Below are 20963 nucleotides of genomic sequence, written 5' to 3' on the forward strand. Positions count from 1 at the left end.
TTTTCATGATGCGAAACAATTTTAGATAAATGTAATGATCTAAAATAATTTAGGAGTTAATTGTACTTTGGGAGAAAATATTAGAAAATATTTATATTCTTTAAACATTTTTCAGACTATTCTCTTTAAAAGGGTTTAACTAACAAATTTTACTTAATTTGTATTCTCCTTATGTTTTTGTGCATGTTTGGGCAAATGCTTATGCAAGTAGTAGTATTTCAGCTGGTATCATCCATTAAAAAAAGTTGTATGATACTGGAGCATCAGTAACAAAAGCCTAGAAGAATGGATTGGAGTCACTGAAGCACAGTGTTTTTCCTTAATTGTAAAAGATAATGATGTTTTAAAATGAGATTACACTTCTTAATTTCTATAAGTAACAAGAAATCTTGATTAGGAAGCAGGTTTATTTTCTTAAAAAAACCCTACAGTTGTAAAATATTTTTCATTCTAACTACTGATGATAGTGGATTTGCCTCACTTTAATATACTACTTTTAGTTGGAGCTCAGTACAACAGTGTAGGTTTAATAAGGAAAAAGATAACTATGTGTCTTGTGACATGTAATGCAGTAACTTCTGTAGGTTTGTGTGTGTGTGTATATAGCATAGAGCTCATGGGACATTTGGTTTTGCTCTACGTGTGATCTGAGCCAAGATAATTACGAATTCCCGTTTTAAACTATGTGTAGGTAGAACATGTACTTGGAAATTCCTAACAAAAATCACTGTAAATAACCTCAGATTAACAAAGTTAAAAATACCCATTTGCAGTCTTCCACTTATGCCAGATTTCAGATCATGTTCTGGAAAAGTACTGGGATCATCTGGTAATAGTATAGTTTCTTGTAATGGTATGCTCTAGTCTTGACAGGATGCCTTGAACTCAGTGCCAAATTTATGCTTTAGTAGCTGTAAGATACAGCCTCCATAAAGAGGCTCCTATCAGGTGCCCAAGTGCTAGAAGCCGATGCCTGCTTTACTGTTACATTAGCTGATAAGAAACCAAACGGAGCAAAGATTTGACTGATGAGAGGCTAGGGATGTGTTCTTCCTATGAAATAGCAATGAGTAGTTCTTTATCTGTTGCTTATACTTTTGGCTGTTACAGCTTTTAATAGCTTCTTCTGTTACATGGCAGAAACAGATACTCCTGAGAGTGCGTAACACCTGTATTCTGAACTTTGACAAAGGATCCAGTATACTTCAGACAAATATTTACATTATGCTTTTTGCCTTACTTTTACTGCACAGTGTCAACTTGACTGAAACTAAAATTACAATGTATCTGCATGTACAGCCAAAGCTAAGCTGAGCAAAGTTTTGCTTGAAGTGATTTGTGATAATTGAATCAGCTGTCACAAATAGGAAAATACTAAAAATGGCTTTTAGAAACTGTAATTTCTTGCAGGCCTCAGTAAAAACTCAAGGAGTCAAACATTCTAGATATTGCTTATCAGTTGTTAATAGTGCACTGTGGAAATATGTGTGTTCAGGTTGCCAAACTGCACCCACATTACAGAGGAGAGTACTTTGCTGTTCCTCAAAGTACAACACTGTAAAGTTTGCTAGGGGAAACCACAACTGAGACCACAAAACTATAAAATACTTATATAAAACCTACATAATTTTTTACTATTATACACAAGAAGATTATTAAGATAATTAATAAGACGAGTGTCTGAGAAAAAAAAGAACATTGGGATGCACAGTCCTCAAAAAAAATTCAATTAAAAAACTGCCAAGATATGCCTGACTGCAGCTTCTGTGACTGACAAAGCAGCTTCTGACAACTCTTCTAGTCCTTGCCTTGAGTCATACCCTCCACCACCTGCCACAATAAACAGGCCAAACATTCCACTACCTTTGATTTATTTGGCTATAATAAAATGAATCACTATAAACTGCTTATGAGTGAAATTCTTTTCTGAACAGCAAAATTGGAGTTTCCAAGGCCATCTCCTTTGTAAAATATTTTTTATTCGAGTTCCATCCTTTTTGCTTTACAGTAACTCAGAGGAACCTGCAAGCTCTGGAGGAGTTGATATTTTTGAGTGATTAAAAAAAAGAATTGGCAAAAGCAGTATGAATTATACATGGTTTTGGGGGAAAGAGGAGGATCATATCTGTGATAAGAATTCGTATGTGGTACTAAGTAAGGTTTAGAAAAATGTCTATTTATACTTAAGCACAAAAATCACTTTGAGCACTCTTGTAGTTAGGATTACACTTTGCTTGAGCATCGACATCCAGCAGCACAATAGCACCCGCATATAACAAAAATATATTTTAACACAACATAATTTAAAGCAGCAAAGTCATGCTCTTGCAAGAAGAGCATGAGCTTTAATGAGTAGATGTATTGACTATTATTTTTTGGCATCTGGGATCAGTGTCAGTGCCTTGCCTATTCATCTCTGGTCCCCTGGGTTCCAGAAGTGTTTGTTCTAATCACAAGTGAAAATGAGTGGTGATTTTTAATTTCTAAATGGTGATAATTACACAGTTTCTTACCAGGAGTGAGTTTATACATGCCAGGTAGTTTCTGATTCAGAGAGCTTGTAGGAGTAAAATAACAACAGGTGCTGAGTATCAGAAGTGAAGTACATGGGCAATGCTAACTAAAGCCAACACAGCGACTTTGTAGCCATATACTTTCCTTGACAACAAAAGCCCTAATGTATTTTTTTGCAGTCAGTGGAGGAATGGAGACAAAGTCTAAGACAGTTTTAGGTCTACAAAAGGAACAAAATGGAGTCCTGAGTTCTTACATGATGCAAATGCTCCCATATAATATGCACCAAGCTGCAGTACAGTATGAACTGAAATAACTAGATTTATAAATCCCTCAAAGGCAGACTTTGCAATGGAAATCATGGCAGAGCTTTAGCTACAGAAGTGCTTCTGGGAACCATTATGTAATAATGTCATAATTGTAAAACCTCTTACTGAGCATCAAGCAATCGGTTTTGTTTGTTTTTAAATGGATGAGGTACTTACAATTTTATTAAATTGTATCAAATTAGACTCAATATTTCATGCATTTCATGGACAACAAATCTCAGTGCTAATTTAGTGGTTGCATCTAAGTAAAAATCGCTGTTGTCATCTGTACTGATTAGGAATTCCCATTTTATGACTATGAAAAAAAGTGTTTTTCATGCTGTTTTCCATGCAAAGTATTGATTAGGATATAGAAAAGACATGAACAAACAAATCAGGGTTCTGCATGAATTACACCAGTGACTGTTTATAAGGTTTACTAACCTGTAGGCTGTGCAGGCTTGTTAAAAGCATGGGTTTTCTTTTCCTTTTCCTGTTGATAACTTAGTGAATGTATTTACCAGCTTTACGGCTGAGGATGTGCAAGTCAATAAGGTTTTGTTACCCTAGGCTGTGCAGGAACCTGTATGAAACCACGTGCCATCCCTATGTGAACCAAAACTCTGACCTGACTAATAAAAATTGTCAGTGTTACCTCCTACAATTAAAACCATGGTTCTCCTTCCCCCAGGCAAGAACGTCAATCAATTCCAAATGTATATGAGATACATTGAGCAATTATTCTTGTGAATGGAGAAGGAACAAGGGAAGGAAAAGGAAATATTAACACATTGATCAGATAACTTTAAATGGCTTATGTTTTGCAAAATATGGCTAAATACTGAAAAAAGTAGAAGAAACCAAAATTCAAATTATATCCCTGATTTCTTCTGCATGCCTGAAATCTTGAAATCTCTCGTTTTCCCACTATTAAGGATGCTAGTTATCAGTGAGGCCCTTGAGAGATAAACCTTAAAGATGAGGAGTGCTTTTTTGTATGTGGGGGATTTTATATAGAGGGGAATGTTCACAGTCTTCCATTTGGTCTCAAGAAGCAATTTCTCTGTGTGTAAATTTGTCCCTTCTATTTGTCATATTGTTGGGGTTTGGTTGTGAGGTTTGTTGTTTCGGTTTGTTTTTTTTTTCATTTCCAGCAGGTGTAATTAGAGAAAACTATAATACAATATGGTCTGCAGTATATAAGCAAGCATCCAGAAGTTAAGCTGAGAGGCTGTGTCCTTTGATTCACCTAGTAAGGAGTCACCTCTAAGCATGTTATCTTGTTTATGCAGCCCCATGTCTTTAGGTATGTTGCTGCAGGGTTTTCAGCCTCTGTAGGAGCCTCTGAGATTGAGGCAGAGCCTGAAAAGGAATGTGGTGTGTGATGGCTGAGCTTTTGTGTCTGTCTAAATTCCAAAGGATGTCGAAGACTGATCCAAATCTCGTTGCATGGAGGAGAGTGCTGAGAACAGTTCCTCTTTGTAGTTTCCCTGAGTAAGGCATGACTCCTTACCGTAGGTGAGCTGAAGAACTCTCAGTATTAACACCTAACAGCAAGGTAAAATAGTTTGTCTCCTGCCTGTGTTGGAATACAGGGTCTGTTCCAACAAGATGTCAAAGCAGAGTACTGATAGCTGCTCTGTGGCTTGTGTCAAATGAGCTTAGTTGTCTTATTACCAGGTCAAAAAATTCTGTCAATGCTATAATTCTTCCCTTTGGCAAACTAAGCAGAGAATAAATAAAAAACAGACATGAAGATTGAACTGTTGTAATCTAGAAGTGTTTGTGTAATAGGAAAATAAGGTATTGTAATACAATGTATGTCTTTCTTCTGCCTATAAAATAGCATGGTTTTTTTGAGGGAGACGCAATATTTTTATTTCAAGAATTGCTAAGCTAGCTTTTTTCACAAGCCTTAAATTTGCTTTGTATGCTGTGTAATAATGTTGTTGTTACTTTAAATTTACTCGATCAAAGCTACAGATGGTTCTTTTTCATTAGTACGGGTTTGCCAAAACCTCAGCCTTGCATGTAACTCATAGGTACTAGGCCCTTGTATAGGTACTAGACAATGTCACTACAGCTGCCAGGTGACTGGGAGAATGTAGAAGGTCAATAAATATTTCAGCAAAAATATTCAGCAGATATTTTCCTGTCAATGATTAAGAATCTATGAAACTACCCAGATTTAAAAAGAACCCCTAGATTTTTAAAAAGAAACAAACACCCTTAAAACATTATATTATTTCTTCCAAAATGTAGTTAGTCGATTGAATTTTCTCCAGCAATAAAGAGCATTTGAGAACACTTCTTACTTTTCCAGTTAGTTCCCAGCAGTTCCACAGTTAGTTTCCAGGAATGGTCTGCAACTTAAAGTGACACCATTAATTTTTTTTACCACAGATGCAATATTTTGTTTCAATAAAGAAAGACCCTTTAAGAAATTTCCAAGCAAGTTGTTTAAAAATACAAGTACAAAATACACTTTTCCTTCCCAGTCCTCTATCCATCTATTATGGCTGAGTTAAAGTATTTCTGGTACTGTTCTTTGTTTAGAGTTGTATTTGCTAAGCCTTAGACTTAAATTAGTGAGCACAGTAAGTTATGCATATATATGTGTGCATTAATCTACACTGGCTTATGCACTGGAAGCTCTTTCCTTAATAGCTTCAGAGTAATAGTGTCACATTCAGTTTTTTAGAAGGCCAGATACAAATTAAACTCTTGACAAAAAGGTTTTCACAGAGGTGACTGATGGTTATTTCTAGACTCTGTCACCAGCTGTAATAAGCTTTTACTTGTTAATTGTGGTCCTACAGACAGAAGCAGATATAATGCTTTCTGCTAAAGATGGTATCAATCTCATTCCCTTAGCCTTTTCCTCTTATATTTTTCTCATTTATTGTTACCAGCTATTTATTGGAATCATTTTTTTAATAATCATGATCCCAAAGAACTGCTAAAAATCTAATGAGATTGGCAACAAGGTCCAATCCAAAGTCTATTAAAATCAGTAGAAAGAAAATTACCTAAATTTTAGGTGTTTATGGATCAAGTCTTTCTAGCAAGACTGATTCTGTATTTTGTTCACATGATTCTCAAAAGTGAAGGGAAGTTACCCACTTAGATCCATCCTTTCAGAAAAAAGGTGATAGTATTATCTCCCTTCAGCAATCTCTGATAGGCTGGAGAACACCCTGCATCAGCCACCTTGGGTGGCAATGATGTGATAGGGTTTAAAAATACATTAGGTGTTAACATCTCAGCAAATAACCAAAGGAGAATACTGCACTTGTGCTTGGTTTTATGGTTTCTGTTGTGTTCTCTCCTATTTTAGGGTGATAAAATGTGGTGGGAAAAAAGCATAACATGGAAAAATGCAGACTGTAGAAAAAAAGATTGCTTGTAATAAAACCATTAGTTTTAAGCATTGCAGACATTAAGCTTTGTAATGTGGGCCTGCAGCCCCAGCTGCCTGTGAATTCAAGATGAATTTAGCTTGTAGATTCTGGAAAAATTAAAAATTGCTTTAAGCATGTTCCTTTGCCTTGCTTTTGTTCCTGACCCAAAGACATTGTAAAATACTGTATCTTTAAATAGCTTTCAGTCTAAATAGCAGCTTATGTGGTATTTCACATTGTCAGGTATGTTCTTAAGATCATCAGTGCTAAACTTTGTTTTGGTAAATTGCAGATTAATGTGCCGTTTCATTATAATTTTCATTTAGGTCACTGGTACTGATCAGCAAGTATCCGAATCAAGCTTGGGTGAGAGGAACAGAACCCTGGACTTCAGCACACAAGGTGATCACAGCATTGTGTTTGTTTACTTGAGAAAGATATAGTAGGATTTTTGAGTGGACTTTTACTTCTCTTCTGCCCTTCCCAATGGAGAAAGAAGGATTTGCTTTCAGATTGTTCACAGTAAGAAGAACTTTTTCACAGTCATAAACTGATGTGGCTGGAAACGCAGAGGACAGTTTTGCTCAGCGAAGCCCTTTGAGGCAGATACGGCAACAGACATTTCTTTTTAAAGAGTCGTGTATATAACCAGCAGTTTGTTTCTCATTGTCAGCAACCACAGGTGCCTTCCTGATAGTCCACATGCCTTCTCTATCTAGTAGTTTCCTGCATGGCTTCCAGAAGCCTGAATAGGAAGTTTGCTGCCTGAAGCGTAGATGTTGTGAATGCGAGTAGATGAGTAGCAGCACAGAGCCTGTTTGTTTAAAGTTTAAAAGTTCCCAGAATAGGCCTCCTTACCATGTCTGGTGATACGGAGGGCTTTTTAAACATTACGGCCTCAATGGATCATGCGATGTTGAGCAGTCTGCATGAAATAATTATTCTAGGAAAACTTCCATTAAATACTTTTTCCACATGATATTCATATCGTATTAATGAATAGACTGGCAGGTGTTCTCTGTTAGTACACTTAGGGGTAAAGAGGTGGTGGCAGAGTGATCCAAGAAATAGAAACAGTCCTCTCTTGCCTAGCATCCAGATTGGGACTGGCAGTCTAACAGATTAGCGAGGAGCATCTGTTCCTACACACACAAAGTACCTGTTCCATGAAGAAGGATTTCAGTTTCCAGAGCCACCAGTGGTCACCTTTAACTCCTGCTAAATATTAATTTTGCTTTTAAAATACTGGTGTTTGACAACTGCAATGGAGCGTGGCAACTGAGTTTTAAGTGCTGCTGTTAACAAGGGCTGTGCCTACAGAGCTAGTTCCTAAAGTTTGCAAGTACATTTGGACTTCACATCCACATACGAAAGTCTAAATTTTAAGTCCAGTGCTAGAGTTTTGACTATTGGGAAGCAGTGGACCAGCTCTCAAGCCAGGGTTTTGACATTACATATTGTGCTTTGTGCACATGAAAGGGAACTAGGCACATTTCATTCATGCATTCTCATCTGCTTCAAGCCCCTCCTCCAGCTGTCTGTAGTACCAGAAAAACCACACTAGTGGAAGAGTAAAATAGTAAGAAGCTGTAAATACAGTTTAAGGCCCTTGAGTCCAGGTAGCAAATGGTACAACCAGCCACACTCTAGTTTAATCAATTAAATCAAATCAAATCGGAGAGAGTTTGAACAGTGAAGATCTGTGTTCTGTAAACAGGCACAAGCTGGATACTCTCATTTATCCATACAAAATTCATAGATATTTCAAAACTTGAGTTAAGGCAATATGTTGCAAAGAATCATCTAACTAGGTAAAAAATATCTGGGGACTCATCACAAATATAAATGGTCCAATAAACCACTGCAGCTTTGCACCTAATAGACAATAAACAGGGCATATTATGCATTTTTAGCATAATGTAGATATTTAGATGTATTTCCATTATTGGTTATTACATCCTTTTTGGCAACGTTATGTTTGCTTTGTAAGTGTTACAAATTTATTTCCTGGAAGCCCCAAAAGAAAATAGTTGTTGTGATTCATTTTATGTAGAAAGAAAATGTCCTTCTTAAAATCCACCCTCATGAATATTTGATTTTCATTTTGATAGTTAATTTCCGTATACTGTTGGAAGCTTTCTGCTTCCTAGACCCCAAAAGATGGGGGCACTTAACAAACGTTCTCTAATTCACTAAAAGATCCTATTCTTCTATTCCTGAACAAAACAGTCAAAATACATTTGTTTCATCAATATGGTTAGCAACAGCTGTTATGCAAAAAAGGGCATCAGAGGCTCCTGAACTGAATAGAATTATGTGATTTGTATTTTGTAAACATTTTGATTTTAGATGTAGGACTTCAAGGAATTCCAGTCTGATATGGGAAGAGTGTTGTCTGTATTATTGGAGCCTGGAGACTGGATTATCTAGTTTTATTTTCTTTATTTTTGTCATGACTTTGGGAATAATTCAGAGCCAAATACTTATTTTCATACAAGGGGCCATTTTCATCCATAACATCTATTTGTAGACATGACAGAGGAAATGATAACAATCTCAGTTTTTAATACCAAGGGCTTAAAAAATGATGTGACCCTGCATAGAATGTTTAGCTTCTATCTGAAGTATCTGTGTCACATATTGCGTGTGCCAGAGATGTTATATGATGGTGAATTCTCATTTATAAAGAACTTAGATATATGCTTCAGGGAAATTACGACTGATTAGAAGTGTTAGGTGCAAAGCTAATACTGACAGTAGTGATAGGTTTAAAAGTGATGAGAGCCATGTTTTTTCAGCATTTGTGTAAAGTTATACTTTTTCTACCATGGGCAATCTCTCACTGTTTACGAGAGAAGTCAGTAGTGAAAGAGCTGTTCCTGTCCAAATGTAGTTACAGATAATACTTTGGTATCAGTGCTAAGTATGCTTATTAGTTGAAGAAAATACTCGAGGACAGCACAAATTGTCTTTGCTGAAGGACACTAGAAACAAGTAAATTACTTCAGTCGTTTTTGCTTTGGCATTCTGTCATCTGAAAGCTTTTGAGTAATTATTGATGTACTTGCCAATTACTAAATTTAAATCAGTATATGGAAAAGAGGGCCGGGTGGGGGGAATGGGAGAGCGGCGAGAAGTCTTTCTTTTTCTCTGAACCTCTTGTTTTGCAGTTTCTGTTGAGAGCACCTCTTTGATGGTCTCTGAAGCTGTTGATATCCCAGACTGTAGCTACTCCTCTGAAGATCTTTGTTCGCTGGAAGTTCAAGGATCTCTCCATTCTGCAGATCTTTCTCCCTACTGTACAACCCCCAAAGGGGCTACGGACCAGAGCTCCAGCACTCTGGATTACAGCACCCGCTGCAGGTTCCACCGAACTCACTCAGAGGGTTTTCCTGATGAGGATGACAGTTCCCACAGCCGAACCTCTACAGACAGGTCTCAAGGACAGGAAAAGCACCGTGCCCATGGCAGGTCCTTGGACTGTTCCTCAGAGAATTTCAGCCCCTCAGAAAGAGGACTGCAGAGTTCTGCTCAAGAAAGCAATGCCATGCCACCTTTGAAGCAAAAGAAAATCTGCTGTGTGGACTTTAGCCAGCCTCCTGTCCCTTCCCAGACCTCTCCCTGTTTTGGGCCCGCAAATACTTCATCATACACGAGTGGCCACGAGAGTGCTGTCCAGCAGCATCATATTACAAAATACCGAATTTCAAATATAGTCCGATCAACTAGTGACCCTGTATCATGTTCGTCTTCTACAGAAGGTAGGTGTAGTACCACAAGGCTGATGGAGCATGGAATGAATGAGTGGCATGTGATTTATGCAGTAACTGGTGCTGCTGGAAATTATATGAAACATTCCAATGAGGGTTGACTTACGTGTGAAGGCTTTAGTTCCATGTGCATTTTCTAGATTTGAAAATTTTTAAGAATGGAAATGAGAAAAGCAAAAGAGTGAAATTATTTTTGGCTTTTCTAAATGGTACCGGCCTTTCTGCACTGCTCAGAAAACGATCTCTTGAGTAGATGCATCCACCTCTCTATTACTGTTATACTGAGAAGCTGAACTAAGAAGTTGAATGGTAGCTGGTGTCTATTTAGGAAACAATTAACTGAGCTGTCATGCTTTTGCAATACAGCAGGTTGTGTTTCCTGAAGGTGACACTGACATTGACAGTATTGGTGCATGTCAGAGGCAGTCAGAGTGTGACTCTGTAGTGGCAAGTTGGAGTGTACGGTGAAAAGTTTTAAAGGACAAAGAAATGAAAGATGAGGCACGTGACAAGATGATAAATTAAAAGGGAAGCTTGTGACTGTTTTGGATAAGTATCTTCTATGACTCTCCTTTTAGACAAGTAGGGGAGAGGAGACGTTAGCTGAACAGTGTATCTTCATAAATACCTGCTTGTTAGTGGAAAAAAATGTTTGATTTAGTAGATTAAATAATAGCGGGAATGTAGAACTGTCTAAACTGTTTGAAAAGTGCACATTTTACAAAAGGAGGTAAGCTGTTTAGAGAGGTTCAAAGGGATAACCCGGAGAAGCCATTTGAAAGTAAAGATTAAAGGCTTTGTAAGATGTCATAGATCGCGCTGTTACAGATGTGTTCACTGGGCTTTCTAAGGGATCTAGAGGAAGAATCATGTGACTAGCTCAAAACAAAAGTAGACAAAATGCTGAAAATAACTGGTTTCATTTAGGAAGATGATGGTTCTATTGTGGTTCTACTGTTGGTGCTATTACACTTTTTGCATCATTATTCTGTTTCTGTGAATTTCAGAGACCTCATACATAGCTCAATAATTGAATGTCTTTTACCTTTAGAAATCTAGCCTCAGCATCCTGTCCAGGAAAAGTGAATCTTTAATCTAGAAGTCTGCATTTATTTTATGAAATTTACTCTGCTAGGATATACGTGCTATGAAGCTGCTGTGCAGACAGTAAGTAGGAATTTCTGAATCCTTTCTACTGTGCCAAAGACAAGAAGAACAGCCCTTTCTCTTCTGGATCACGCTCTGCAAGTTTTCAATATTGTGCTCCATATGCTCTTTGAGTAGTGTTTAAGAGAGAGATTACTGTAGGCAGCCATAGCTACTGTTCTAGCTGACTGCTGGGACACCTGGTAGAACAGATGCTCTGCCTTCATTTGTAACATGTCCTAAATACATCCATCATCTTTTCTGGAGAAGTGGCATTCTGGGAATTATTTTGACTAATTTCCAAGTTCTTAGCCCTACATGAGTTGAGGGACAGGGGTTGAACATTACTGAGATGTAACTGGGCTTAGCAAAGATTGTAATAAAGGAGCAGAGATGGTTCTAGAGATACTGAGACACACACAGCAGAGAGGGGAGCAAGAGAGGTAACTCTGAGGGAATGTGTTTGTGCTGACCTAGTTTGCCGTTCTTTTGCTGCCTACAGAAGACTCTTTAAAATTAAATCTTTAAGGGAAGGAGTCGAGTCTAGATGTGCATATTTCTTTCATTTATATGTTTGGCAAACTACAGTTTGCAAAATTTTTACTCTGTGAAGGTTTTCACAACTTCACATCACTTCTCCTTCCTCTACTTTTTGAGAACTTTGTTTGGAAATCTTATATAGGTTAGAAGCAGCAGAATTCTAATAACATGTACCGGCTGTTTGTTGCAGCCTTGAATCTTATTTCTCCTAAGCTGTGACACACAGCTGAAGTTCTTTATAGTCTTTATACCTTTAAAAAGGTATTTGATCTAGATTTTTCAAGACTGGTTATTGGTATTCACTGCAGAATTTTAAAATGCATCCAGAGAGTTGAACAGTAGGCAAAGACAAAGGGAACCAACTGAGGTCCACCAGCTAACCAGCCCAGAAGAAAAATGTCTGGGGTTTTTTCAGTAACATACACTTATTTTTAAAAATCATCCTGGAGGAGAACAACTGGTCAAATAGACTTACCATATGAAAGAGAGAGCTGTAACTATGTGTTGTTAATACTAATAACTCATGTAAGAGACATACTCCGGATTTTGGAGAACTGAGGGGTGGGGGAGCTTCAGGCATGTTCACAAACGGGAAAATACAGGGGTCAGATTGGTAAGTGGGGTTTGGTTTTGTCGTAGGACTCAGTCTTTCTACTTTAAGAAAAATTATTAATTTCTCTTCTGATTAACCTCCCTATACAAGTCAGCATGAAGCAATTTATAAGTGCAACCTTGAAATTTACTGCGTAGTTTTGTTAAATGGGTCTCGAATATTACTCTGATTGCACTGCACATGGTTTGGAACATAAATTATTTGACACAGGGATGTTACACATGTGCAACAGCGTAGTGACACAACAGCAATGAGATCTAATAAATTAGTAATCTGGAAATTTTAACACTGGCATAAAACTCTGGGCTTTTAGGTCAATAAAAAATTCATGTGCTTCAAGCACATCTTGACATGATGGGTTCTTTATGGTATATATAGTCAATAATTCTCCCATTAATCCTTTAATGCTGAAAGTGAGCTTGCTTATTTGTTTTGAAATATCTGTCATTCCTAGCAGAGAAATTATAGATGAAAGTTTAGTTTAATAGGTGCCTTTATAGTCACTGTGTAGTCCCTGGACAATGTAAGTATGGTGGGGTCACATACAGTCTCTGTAAGAAATAGTTCCCTCTTAAAAAAAATTACACAGAAATGAGTAGTTTGCATCTTTTTCTGTCTTTTCCCTATAAAGTTTATCATAGCAAAGGAGGCCAAAATCGATTTCTAGCACTGATGTTTGTTAAAATAAACTTAATCAAATATGATAGACTATCTGGCTATATCAGTTAAGTGCCTGAGTGATTATTATAGTGTCTGTGTTCCAGATAATTCAGGATAATATCTAGTGGTGTAGTTTTGACTGTGCCGCGAGTACATTAAGCAGTATAATAATGGATGGGAAGACAGAACCTCTGAAGTGTCTTCTCTAAATAAGCATGCTCTGATTCATGTGTTGCATAATAAAGCAAACTAAAGACAGAATAGAAGCTGCCTCTCTTAATTTCTTACAGATTTTCTATGTTTGTAGCATCTTACGTTTGTTTTCCTTCATTTAAGTATTCACTCTACCAGAGAGGATTATACCAGCTTTTCATCATAAACTTTCCCTGAAGATACGGAAGAAAACCTAATCTACCTAGAAGTTCAAAACAGTTTTCAGTCTTGGAAACAGATGTTATCAGCCTTAGCATAAATGTGAGGATTTATTCCATCTTGACTATCACAAGCTTGAAATCAAAAAGACTGCAGGGGTAATTACTGTATAGTGTGATCTCATCATCATTGATCCTTGTGCTGGCATCCCAGAAACTTTGTCATTAGAAGGCAACTATGTCCGGAGCTGTCTGTAGATGCTCTGTAACCACTTAGTATTGATTGGATCACCAGGAACCATAGTGGTCACTACCCATTAATTTAATCAGTGGTGGATAGCATTTGTCCTGCAAAGAATGAGAATTATTTTAAAAGGATGTAGAAATATTGAATAAAATGCTGGTTTTGTAGAAATAAGAGGGATTCATCTTTCGTGTTTTTCATATTTTCTAAAAGAAACTCTGTCTGCCAAGGAAATAATAGGAAGGTCTGAGATCTGCCCCTAGCAGGGAGCCTTCCGTAGCTTCAGTGCTGAGGCCTGAAATATTTAGGATTTGATAGCTGTGTAACAGAGAGGAAACCATCAAGCAGCAACTATATCTATTTGGATTTATTTAACAGCTTATAGGACATTTCTATGTATAGTAGCTCTCTTTAGGAATGAACATCTTGAAAGTAGTATTTCTTCTGAGTAGTTTCATTCTGTAAAAGGGATAATAAAAGATTCCAATGTATTTTTCCTTGCTTTGGGCAGAGGATAGCAGGGGTTGATTGTGTTCTTTCTGTCTCTCTGTCTTTGGTTAAAGGTGATAATTGTGCCTGGACTCCTATATGTAGCCAGCGTCAAGATGCAGGATTATCTCCAGCTACATTAGAAACAGGTGAGGATCAGTTTTCTAAAGCAGGATCTTTTGTTTTAAAAATAATTACAAGCTTCTGATACACAAGCTCTGGAAAATTTGGGGCAGAAAAATCACTAACAGTGTACATATATGATGTACGGTGCTGATGGAACCAGCCTTTGAGTGAAAATAAATGCTGCGAATTAAGTCCTCTGTTTTAGTTCAGCATTTTTGCTTCCTCTGTATTTCTTACTAATCTCTCTTGTATTATTCACTGCTTATAATTTCCGAGGCCTAGAAATAAGGGGAACTTTATCCTTGAAGTTGGGGAGGGGCTGGGCCTAAAACATTACAAGTTACACATGTAACACCGAGTAGCTGGTGTTTCCCCTTTATCATTAATGTCAACTGAAGTCCCTGAAAGTAGAGGTAACAAAAACATCTGTGATATATGAAGTACTTTAATTACCCACCCACTCATCCTAAATGCAGTCCTTCTTGATCATGGGAAAGAGTCTTACTCTTGACCCCTAGTTAAAATTACCCATTTTGCAGAGTTTTCTTGACTGCATGTTTTTGTTATTCTTCAGACAAAATAGACATTTTATGAGAAAGTAAAAACTTCTGTGACAATATTTGTTTTGCCTTTTTTTTTTCTTTTTTTTTTTTCTTTTCTTTTTTTAAACTATTACTTTAAAGATATTCTTCCCCCCCTTTTTTAGTTCCTGGTTCTGGTTCTCGTATGGCTGCCTCTGCTTGTCAGCATTCTTTGAGCAGTTTCCTACCAGCTGGAAAACAGAGGGATACAAGGAAAATTGATCTACACATAAAGCCAAAGGCTTTGCACACAGTCTCAAAAGAGCGGCCACACTCTTTAGTGGACCTTAAGGCCTATAAAGACACAAAAATTTTAGTGGCAAAATTTTTGGAACATTCAAACTGTAATCTCCCTCCAGAGGTACGTCACGTAGTGAACAGCATACGATCAGTAATAAAATCTGATGAGAGACACATGGAAGAAGCCATCTTCAGTGCCAATATTATAGACCAGGTAGGCCAATTATGTTCTAAAGATTTGTTCAACCATGATAGACAAATACCCTATTTAAATGTTTTTAAAGTATTAAGTACTTCAGACAATTTCTACAAAAGTTCTTTTATAGTAACATGGCTTTAGTAAGAAATAAGTTTATATTTATTGGGCATCAATGCATTTTACACTGAAGCGCTCATAAATGCGTTTAAAATTTTCAGCTGGACCTACTAATATTGTAGGAGATCTATAGGGAACTGATTTACACACTGATAATCATTCTCTCTTATTTACAATGTCTTTCTGCACCTGTGATTGTTCCACACATGAATTTGTGTTTACATATGGAGTCAGACAGAACTGACTTGGATCTGTTGGGTTTTTCAGGCAACTGTATTTGTACAGCATAAGCTATTAGCTGAAAAGAATGGGTAGATACACAAGCAGGGCCATGATCTATCGAAACAGAACAGTGCAGTTACTCTTACTCCTGGCCAGAAGAATGATAATGACCCTTGCTATTTTTAAGAAAAAGAATTGAGAAGTTGTGCTTTTGCAAATGAAGGAATAATGCATCTTCTCACCTTGAGTGAGAATAAAACAGACACAAGGCTTGGAAGGAATCCTATAAAACAAGGGAATGAGTAGTGGCAGCAACTTTTATTATCTAATGCATGTTTAATAATATGTCTTTTTTTGCAGGAATCACCTCTTGCTAGTATTGTTACCAGAATGATAGCTATAGAAGTGAAGATCCTTTTATGTTGTCAGATTTGAAAAGCAGAATGGTCTTAGCACTGACTAACTGCATTCAGGTTGCCTGTAGGGTTTCCACAGATCTGGACAGACAATTAAGGATAGAGGCTAGGGGACTGTTTGCCCCCCTTCTGAGATACTGCAATTTCTATGGCATTAGTCTGCTGATCCCTAAGTGAGGGAGACTGGCTAAGTATTAAAATAGGACTTAATAACACTTAAACAGCATGTGAGATAGTTTGATGTGGAGCAGGAAACATAAGGCATTTAATAAACCTTGCCATAAGATTGTTTTTGCTACCTATGAAGTAGAACAAAGAAGTAGCACCGTATCGGTTACCATTTAATAAACCTTGCTGTAAGATTGGTTTTGCTACCTGTGAAGTAGAACAAAGAAGTAGCACCGTATCAGTTACCTCCGTAGTCACATGGGCAGAAAAGCAATACTATCATGACATACTCAATAGGGTGTCAGTATGGAATGAAATTCTAACGTTTTTATTGCTTTATAAAATTTATAGGTCATGAAATCCTCAAGGTTAGAAAGTTGAAAACAATTTTCTTTAAATGAAAAAACCATAGTTACTCACAAAGCAAAACAGTATAAAGAAATACGAGTGTTTATGTAGCTCATAAAACCAGAAACCAATGGCACAATTTTTATCCTGTGTGGATTTCTTAGATCCAGGGAGACATACGGTTTTTTCACAGTAAAGAAATAATTTTAGTAGTTATTTTTCTGAGGCAAAACCCATTATTAATTAGTGAAAGTCGAGGGCATCCCAGAAATCTACTTAAGAAGTCACAGAATGTTTGGTAAAATAGTTGTATAATTCAGATTTGTGAAGTAGCTTGACAGTTCTATTAACACCAAAAAGGTTGTTTACCAGGCTTGCAAGGTTTTAGTTCTCTTCCACCCTCAGCAAAGCCAGTGAAGCATCTCTTTCTCCTAAAAGAGACTGATGAGTTTAATTTGCTCCAAACTTATATTTGTCAATTGTAAGGCAGAGCTGCTGCCTTTTCCACAGGTTTCCTTTTCATTCTTACAGAAAGAAACCAATACTTGTTTGCACTATTGCTGATTCAACACCATAGTACAGATACAAGGCCTGATGCCTTTCGAGCCTGACCGTGCCTTCCAGTAGCCACTACTCAGCCCTGACCAGTTGCAAGAGCAGGAGAAGCGGGAGGGTCTCTGGATGGCTGCATAAACACCATCTCCTCTGGGAGAGTTCCATCATTAGATAAATGAAATAATATTCAGGGACTGAACCTTTTAAATTAAAACATTTCTTACCCTTTTTTCCCCATTTTTTCCTTCTCCATTCCTGCCCTTTTAAACAGGTAATTACAAGTTCCCAGCAGAATGTGAATACCTCTAGAAAGCGATTTCAAGAAGATCTTCATCTTCAGAGCTGTGGTGCTCTGAGCTCTCCAGTTGCCTTCTTACGTAGGTCCCATATCACTCGCAGTTTAGAGCGGGACAGGCCTCACAGTTTAATTGGAGTTTGCCGGGAGACCATCCTTTGATAATATTCGCAGGTATGTGATTCCAGCAAAGAGAATTAAGGAAGAAACCAGGACTGGGAGAAATACAAATAGTGGATGACTTAAAAAGGAAAAAGTGTCTTCCTTTGGAATTCCACTTTTTTCCAACAGCAGGAGGAGAACACCTGTTTTTCTGAATGTAAATTTCAGCCCTGATTTTTGCTAAATTTTAACTGATTTATTAGTAAAGTCTTAACAAATGTTTTCCCAACCAGAAATGCGTTTATTTCACTGTATTTATAGAAATGCTACTGATGCTGCCTAGCATTTCTTGAAAACCATTGCAAAACCGCCAGAGACCGGCTGTACAACTTAAAAGTTGTATTTATTTAATGTACCTCGAAGTGTTTTAACTATGATCAGTGTTTTAATAAAAAGTATTTCTGGACTTTGCTTTTTCAACAACTGATTTGGATAGAAATGTAAAGGTGATTCATACACACATACAGTGCTGCTTCTAATCCATTTTTCCAGTGTCTTTCATGCCAGGCTAACTGATCTGTCCTATTAAAACTGCTCCCCCCACTCCCTCCCAATATGTTGCCCTTTTAAATTATGGTGACGGGTGCAGTGTGGTTTATTTTTGCTTTGTTCTGAATGCTCATGAGTTTATTATTAATGGAGTAGCGTATGTTATTGAAAGCTGACGTTTAAGTACTCTGTGAGTTGTGACCAAAAGATGCATTAGGGAAGAAGTCTCTGAAGTTTTGCATTTCCCCAAAAAGCATACTTCACAAACTTTTTACAAAAGCCAAGTGATAGGAAGTTAGATGAATTTTCGTCTAGCAGAGCCTTGAACATTTTTTCAAAAAGAATTGTTACTCCAATCAGTAGTTTTGACAATGTATTACTAAAACATGTCCTTGTGGTTCTGCTGTATTTATGACTTATTTAACATTGATCTTAAAAAAAAAATAATAATCAAAAAGTAAGTATCATTGACACTGATTTGATTACCAGCATAAACACAGGTCTGCCAGCAACGTCTTCCAGTGCAAGCTTCATCCTGGCTCTCTCAGAGGAAATTGGAAAGGCCTTAAACAAAAGGTTCTCATAAAGAACCTACCACAGGTTGACGTTTCAGGGTTTTAATTTTTTTGCAGCAGTGCTTGTCAGTAGCGTTAGTTTCCATTTGAGGTTTAATCATATACTGGTTTCATTTGTGTCACTCTGAGCTGGGCAGACATCCTGTGAAAAGGTCACAAAGGAATGTAGCTGAAGATGGGTAGTTTAAGTTTTACAGAATCATCCATTTTAATGTATTTTAATTATAGCATGCTTCTGTATTGATGTGAAGTTACAGTGACATCCAGTGGCAACAAGGTATGCTAATTGAAAGCATCTACTCTCAAGATAATAATGATACACAAATTCCTAATTCAAGAGATTAATTCCTTTTTAAAAAAATAATCTGTGACCTTTGCAACTGCACTTAGATGAAGAATTAAATGATCTTCTACTTGGATTTTTTTTTTTATTATGTAAACTTACACAACAAACAAGATAAGCAAGCTTCCTTTATTATTTCAGATTTATTAGTGATAGTAGGTTAATTCTTTCCTAAGGTCAGTTGCATGCAACACACTACTCCTTGAAGTACAGTCATCTAAAGCTCTTTAGTTACTGCATGGTAAGGCTTCTTAAGTCACAGTGTATTTTCTTCAAGGCATTGGCCAAAAAAAAAAATCTAGACAAGAAGTTACACCAATTAACATTTATCTCATAAGGAATACAACTTTACTACTAGGTTTTTTATCTACACACATTCTAATACTGGTGATGGTGCTAGGTTATTTGTCAAAACAATTTACATTCAGAACACATTGCCTTAGGAATAAGAATGCTTTATAAAAGACAGAAACAGGTAAGCATGGCTTTCCCATTTTGAGCTAATATAAACAAAAAGGTAATATGCAAAAATTAAAGGAAAAAAACCCCAGCCCAACACATACATTACACAACCTGTGCAATAAGTTATCCATGAAATAACTCTGTTAAATGATAAAAATCACAAGCATTAAAAATAAATATGTATCTAAATAAATATTTTGATTTTAATCTTGTGGCAATTATTCTTTATTTAGCATATGAAACACTTGTTACATGTTTATGTTCACACCTTGCCAAACAGGTTACACTTGTCATAACAATACCAAGTACTACAGTGGTTTTCTTTACATCAGAATCTAAAAGTTTTAACTGCACACATTCCTTTCCACTGAAATACCATCTATTCGGCACCAGTTTTAAAATTATGCAAAGCCATCAGTATTGGACCACTTTATGGGACTGGGATTTTTTTTTTTAACTGGAAGCAGCCATAACTTTCTCTAATTGCTTCTTTCTGCCATTTCCTGCAGCCTCATTCATCAAATATTCACATTCACCGTGTTATCAAACAAGACAGACATACATACATCACTCCACATAAAGGTTACAAATAAATATGTTTTAAGTTCTATGAGAAAAGAGTTTAGAAGATGTTGCAAAATACTTAAATGTTTTACAAAGATTTTTGTCAGTGATTATTGTCCTTGACCATCCTTCTCATCACTTTTTCGCAAAGAAATAAAAAGGAAGGAGAGAAAAGGCAGAGACACCTGTCTGTTCCTTGGTTCGGAGTCCTCAGGTCAGCTTCAAAGCCTTTCATTCATACAAAATACAAAATTTTCTTCAGCTATGTGGGCTTCAGCTTTGATGGAATCATTTAGTTACTTTGCTGCAAGAGAGAGTCGTATGCTAGATGTATAGGGGTGTCTCTTGCCCAGTTAGAAGCCTGAACATGGCAGCTGGCATAGTCTTCATGTGAATCTGTCAATTGATTTACACAGAAATTAACAGAATTGTTACTAGTTTAAAATCATCCATGAGGCCCAATCTGTCTGTCCCTGGGGTGTAAGTGCATTTATTGTCCTGGTTTCTATAGATGTGAATGTTACCAAGGTTTCTAGTTCGAAGTTCTCTGGTTCTGACAAGCTGGTTTGCTGTCTTTGCTTTTTTTGTGTGTGTTGGGTTTTTTTTTAAATGACAACAACAGGATGCAACATCATATAGCTTAAAAAGACATCTAAATGCTTTCTATGGCTATACCCTACTCCAATTACAGCCCTTAAAAAGGAAGCAGCACAAACATCTCTGAAAATTCATTCTGGTATTAACTGAACTTAGATTTGTCTTCTATCTTCCTTTCCTGTGGGAGTGTCATTTTGTACATGTTTTCTCCTAACTGGAGTATGGTCCTCTGAACACAAAACTTGGACTTTATTGCCTGATATTTAAATGTGAGTCAAGAGTTTGGTGGAACAGGTTCTCTTATGGCTAGTGTAAGTTCTTTCTAAAAAGGAGTACTGTGATAAGTGTCAGAGGGATTTTACAGACTAACAGGATTAAAGGCATCAGGTAATCAAAGTTGCATCAGAACTGTAGTAACAGCTCTAAGTACCTATCAGACAACATGAGA

At 36.9% G+C, this 20963-nt stretch overlaps 2 protein-coding genes across 7 annotated transcripts in view; one reads left to right on the forward strand and one right to left on the reverse strand.

Annotated features, from left to right (window-relative positions):
* The window catches only part of ENTREP2 (endosomal transmembrane epsin interactor 2), a 160835-nt gene extending 143273 nt beyond the window's left edge, over window positions 1-17562 (forward strand). For 3 of the 4 annotated variants that reach the window (XM_075045436.1, XM_075045437.1, XM_075045438.1), the window contains exons 8-12: window positions 6550-6625; window positions 9394-9984; window positions 14131-14205; window positions 14889-15217; window positions 17300-17562. In XM_075045436.1, the coding sequence (XP_074901537.1) occupies window positions 6550-6625; window positions 9394-9984; window positions 14131-14205; window positions 14889-15217; window positions 17300-17485 (1257 nt within the window). In that variant the 3' untranslated portion in view covers window positions 17486-17562. The remainder of the gene's footprint in view (window positions 1-6549; window positions 6626-9393; window positions 9985-14130; window positions 14206-14888; window positions 15218-17299) is intronic. The other variant, XM_075045435.1, reaches the window with a different exon arrangement.
* A 2031-nt stretch (window positions 17563-19593) lies between these two features.
* Window positions 19594-20963, reverse strand: part of APBA2 (amyloid beta precursor protein binding family A member 2) — a 110142-nt gene continuing 108772 nt past the window's right edge. For all 3 annotated transcript variants that reach the window (XM_075045442.1, XM_075045439.1, XM_075045440.1), the window contains one exon: window positions 19594-20314. In XM_075045442.1, the coding sequence (XP_074901543.1) occupies window positions 20243-20314 (72 nt within the window). In that variant the 3' untranslated portion in view covers window positions 19594-20242. The remainder of the gene's footprint in view (window positions 20315-20963) is intronic.

This window comes from Buteo buteo, chromosome 13, assembly GCF_964188355.1.
Source record: "Buteo buteo chromosome 13, bButBut1.hap1.1, whole genome shotgun sequence".
NCBI lineage: Eukaryota > Metazoa > Chordata > Aves > Accipitriformes > Accipitridae > Buteo > Buteo buteo.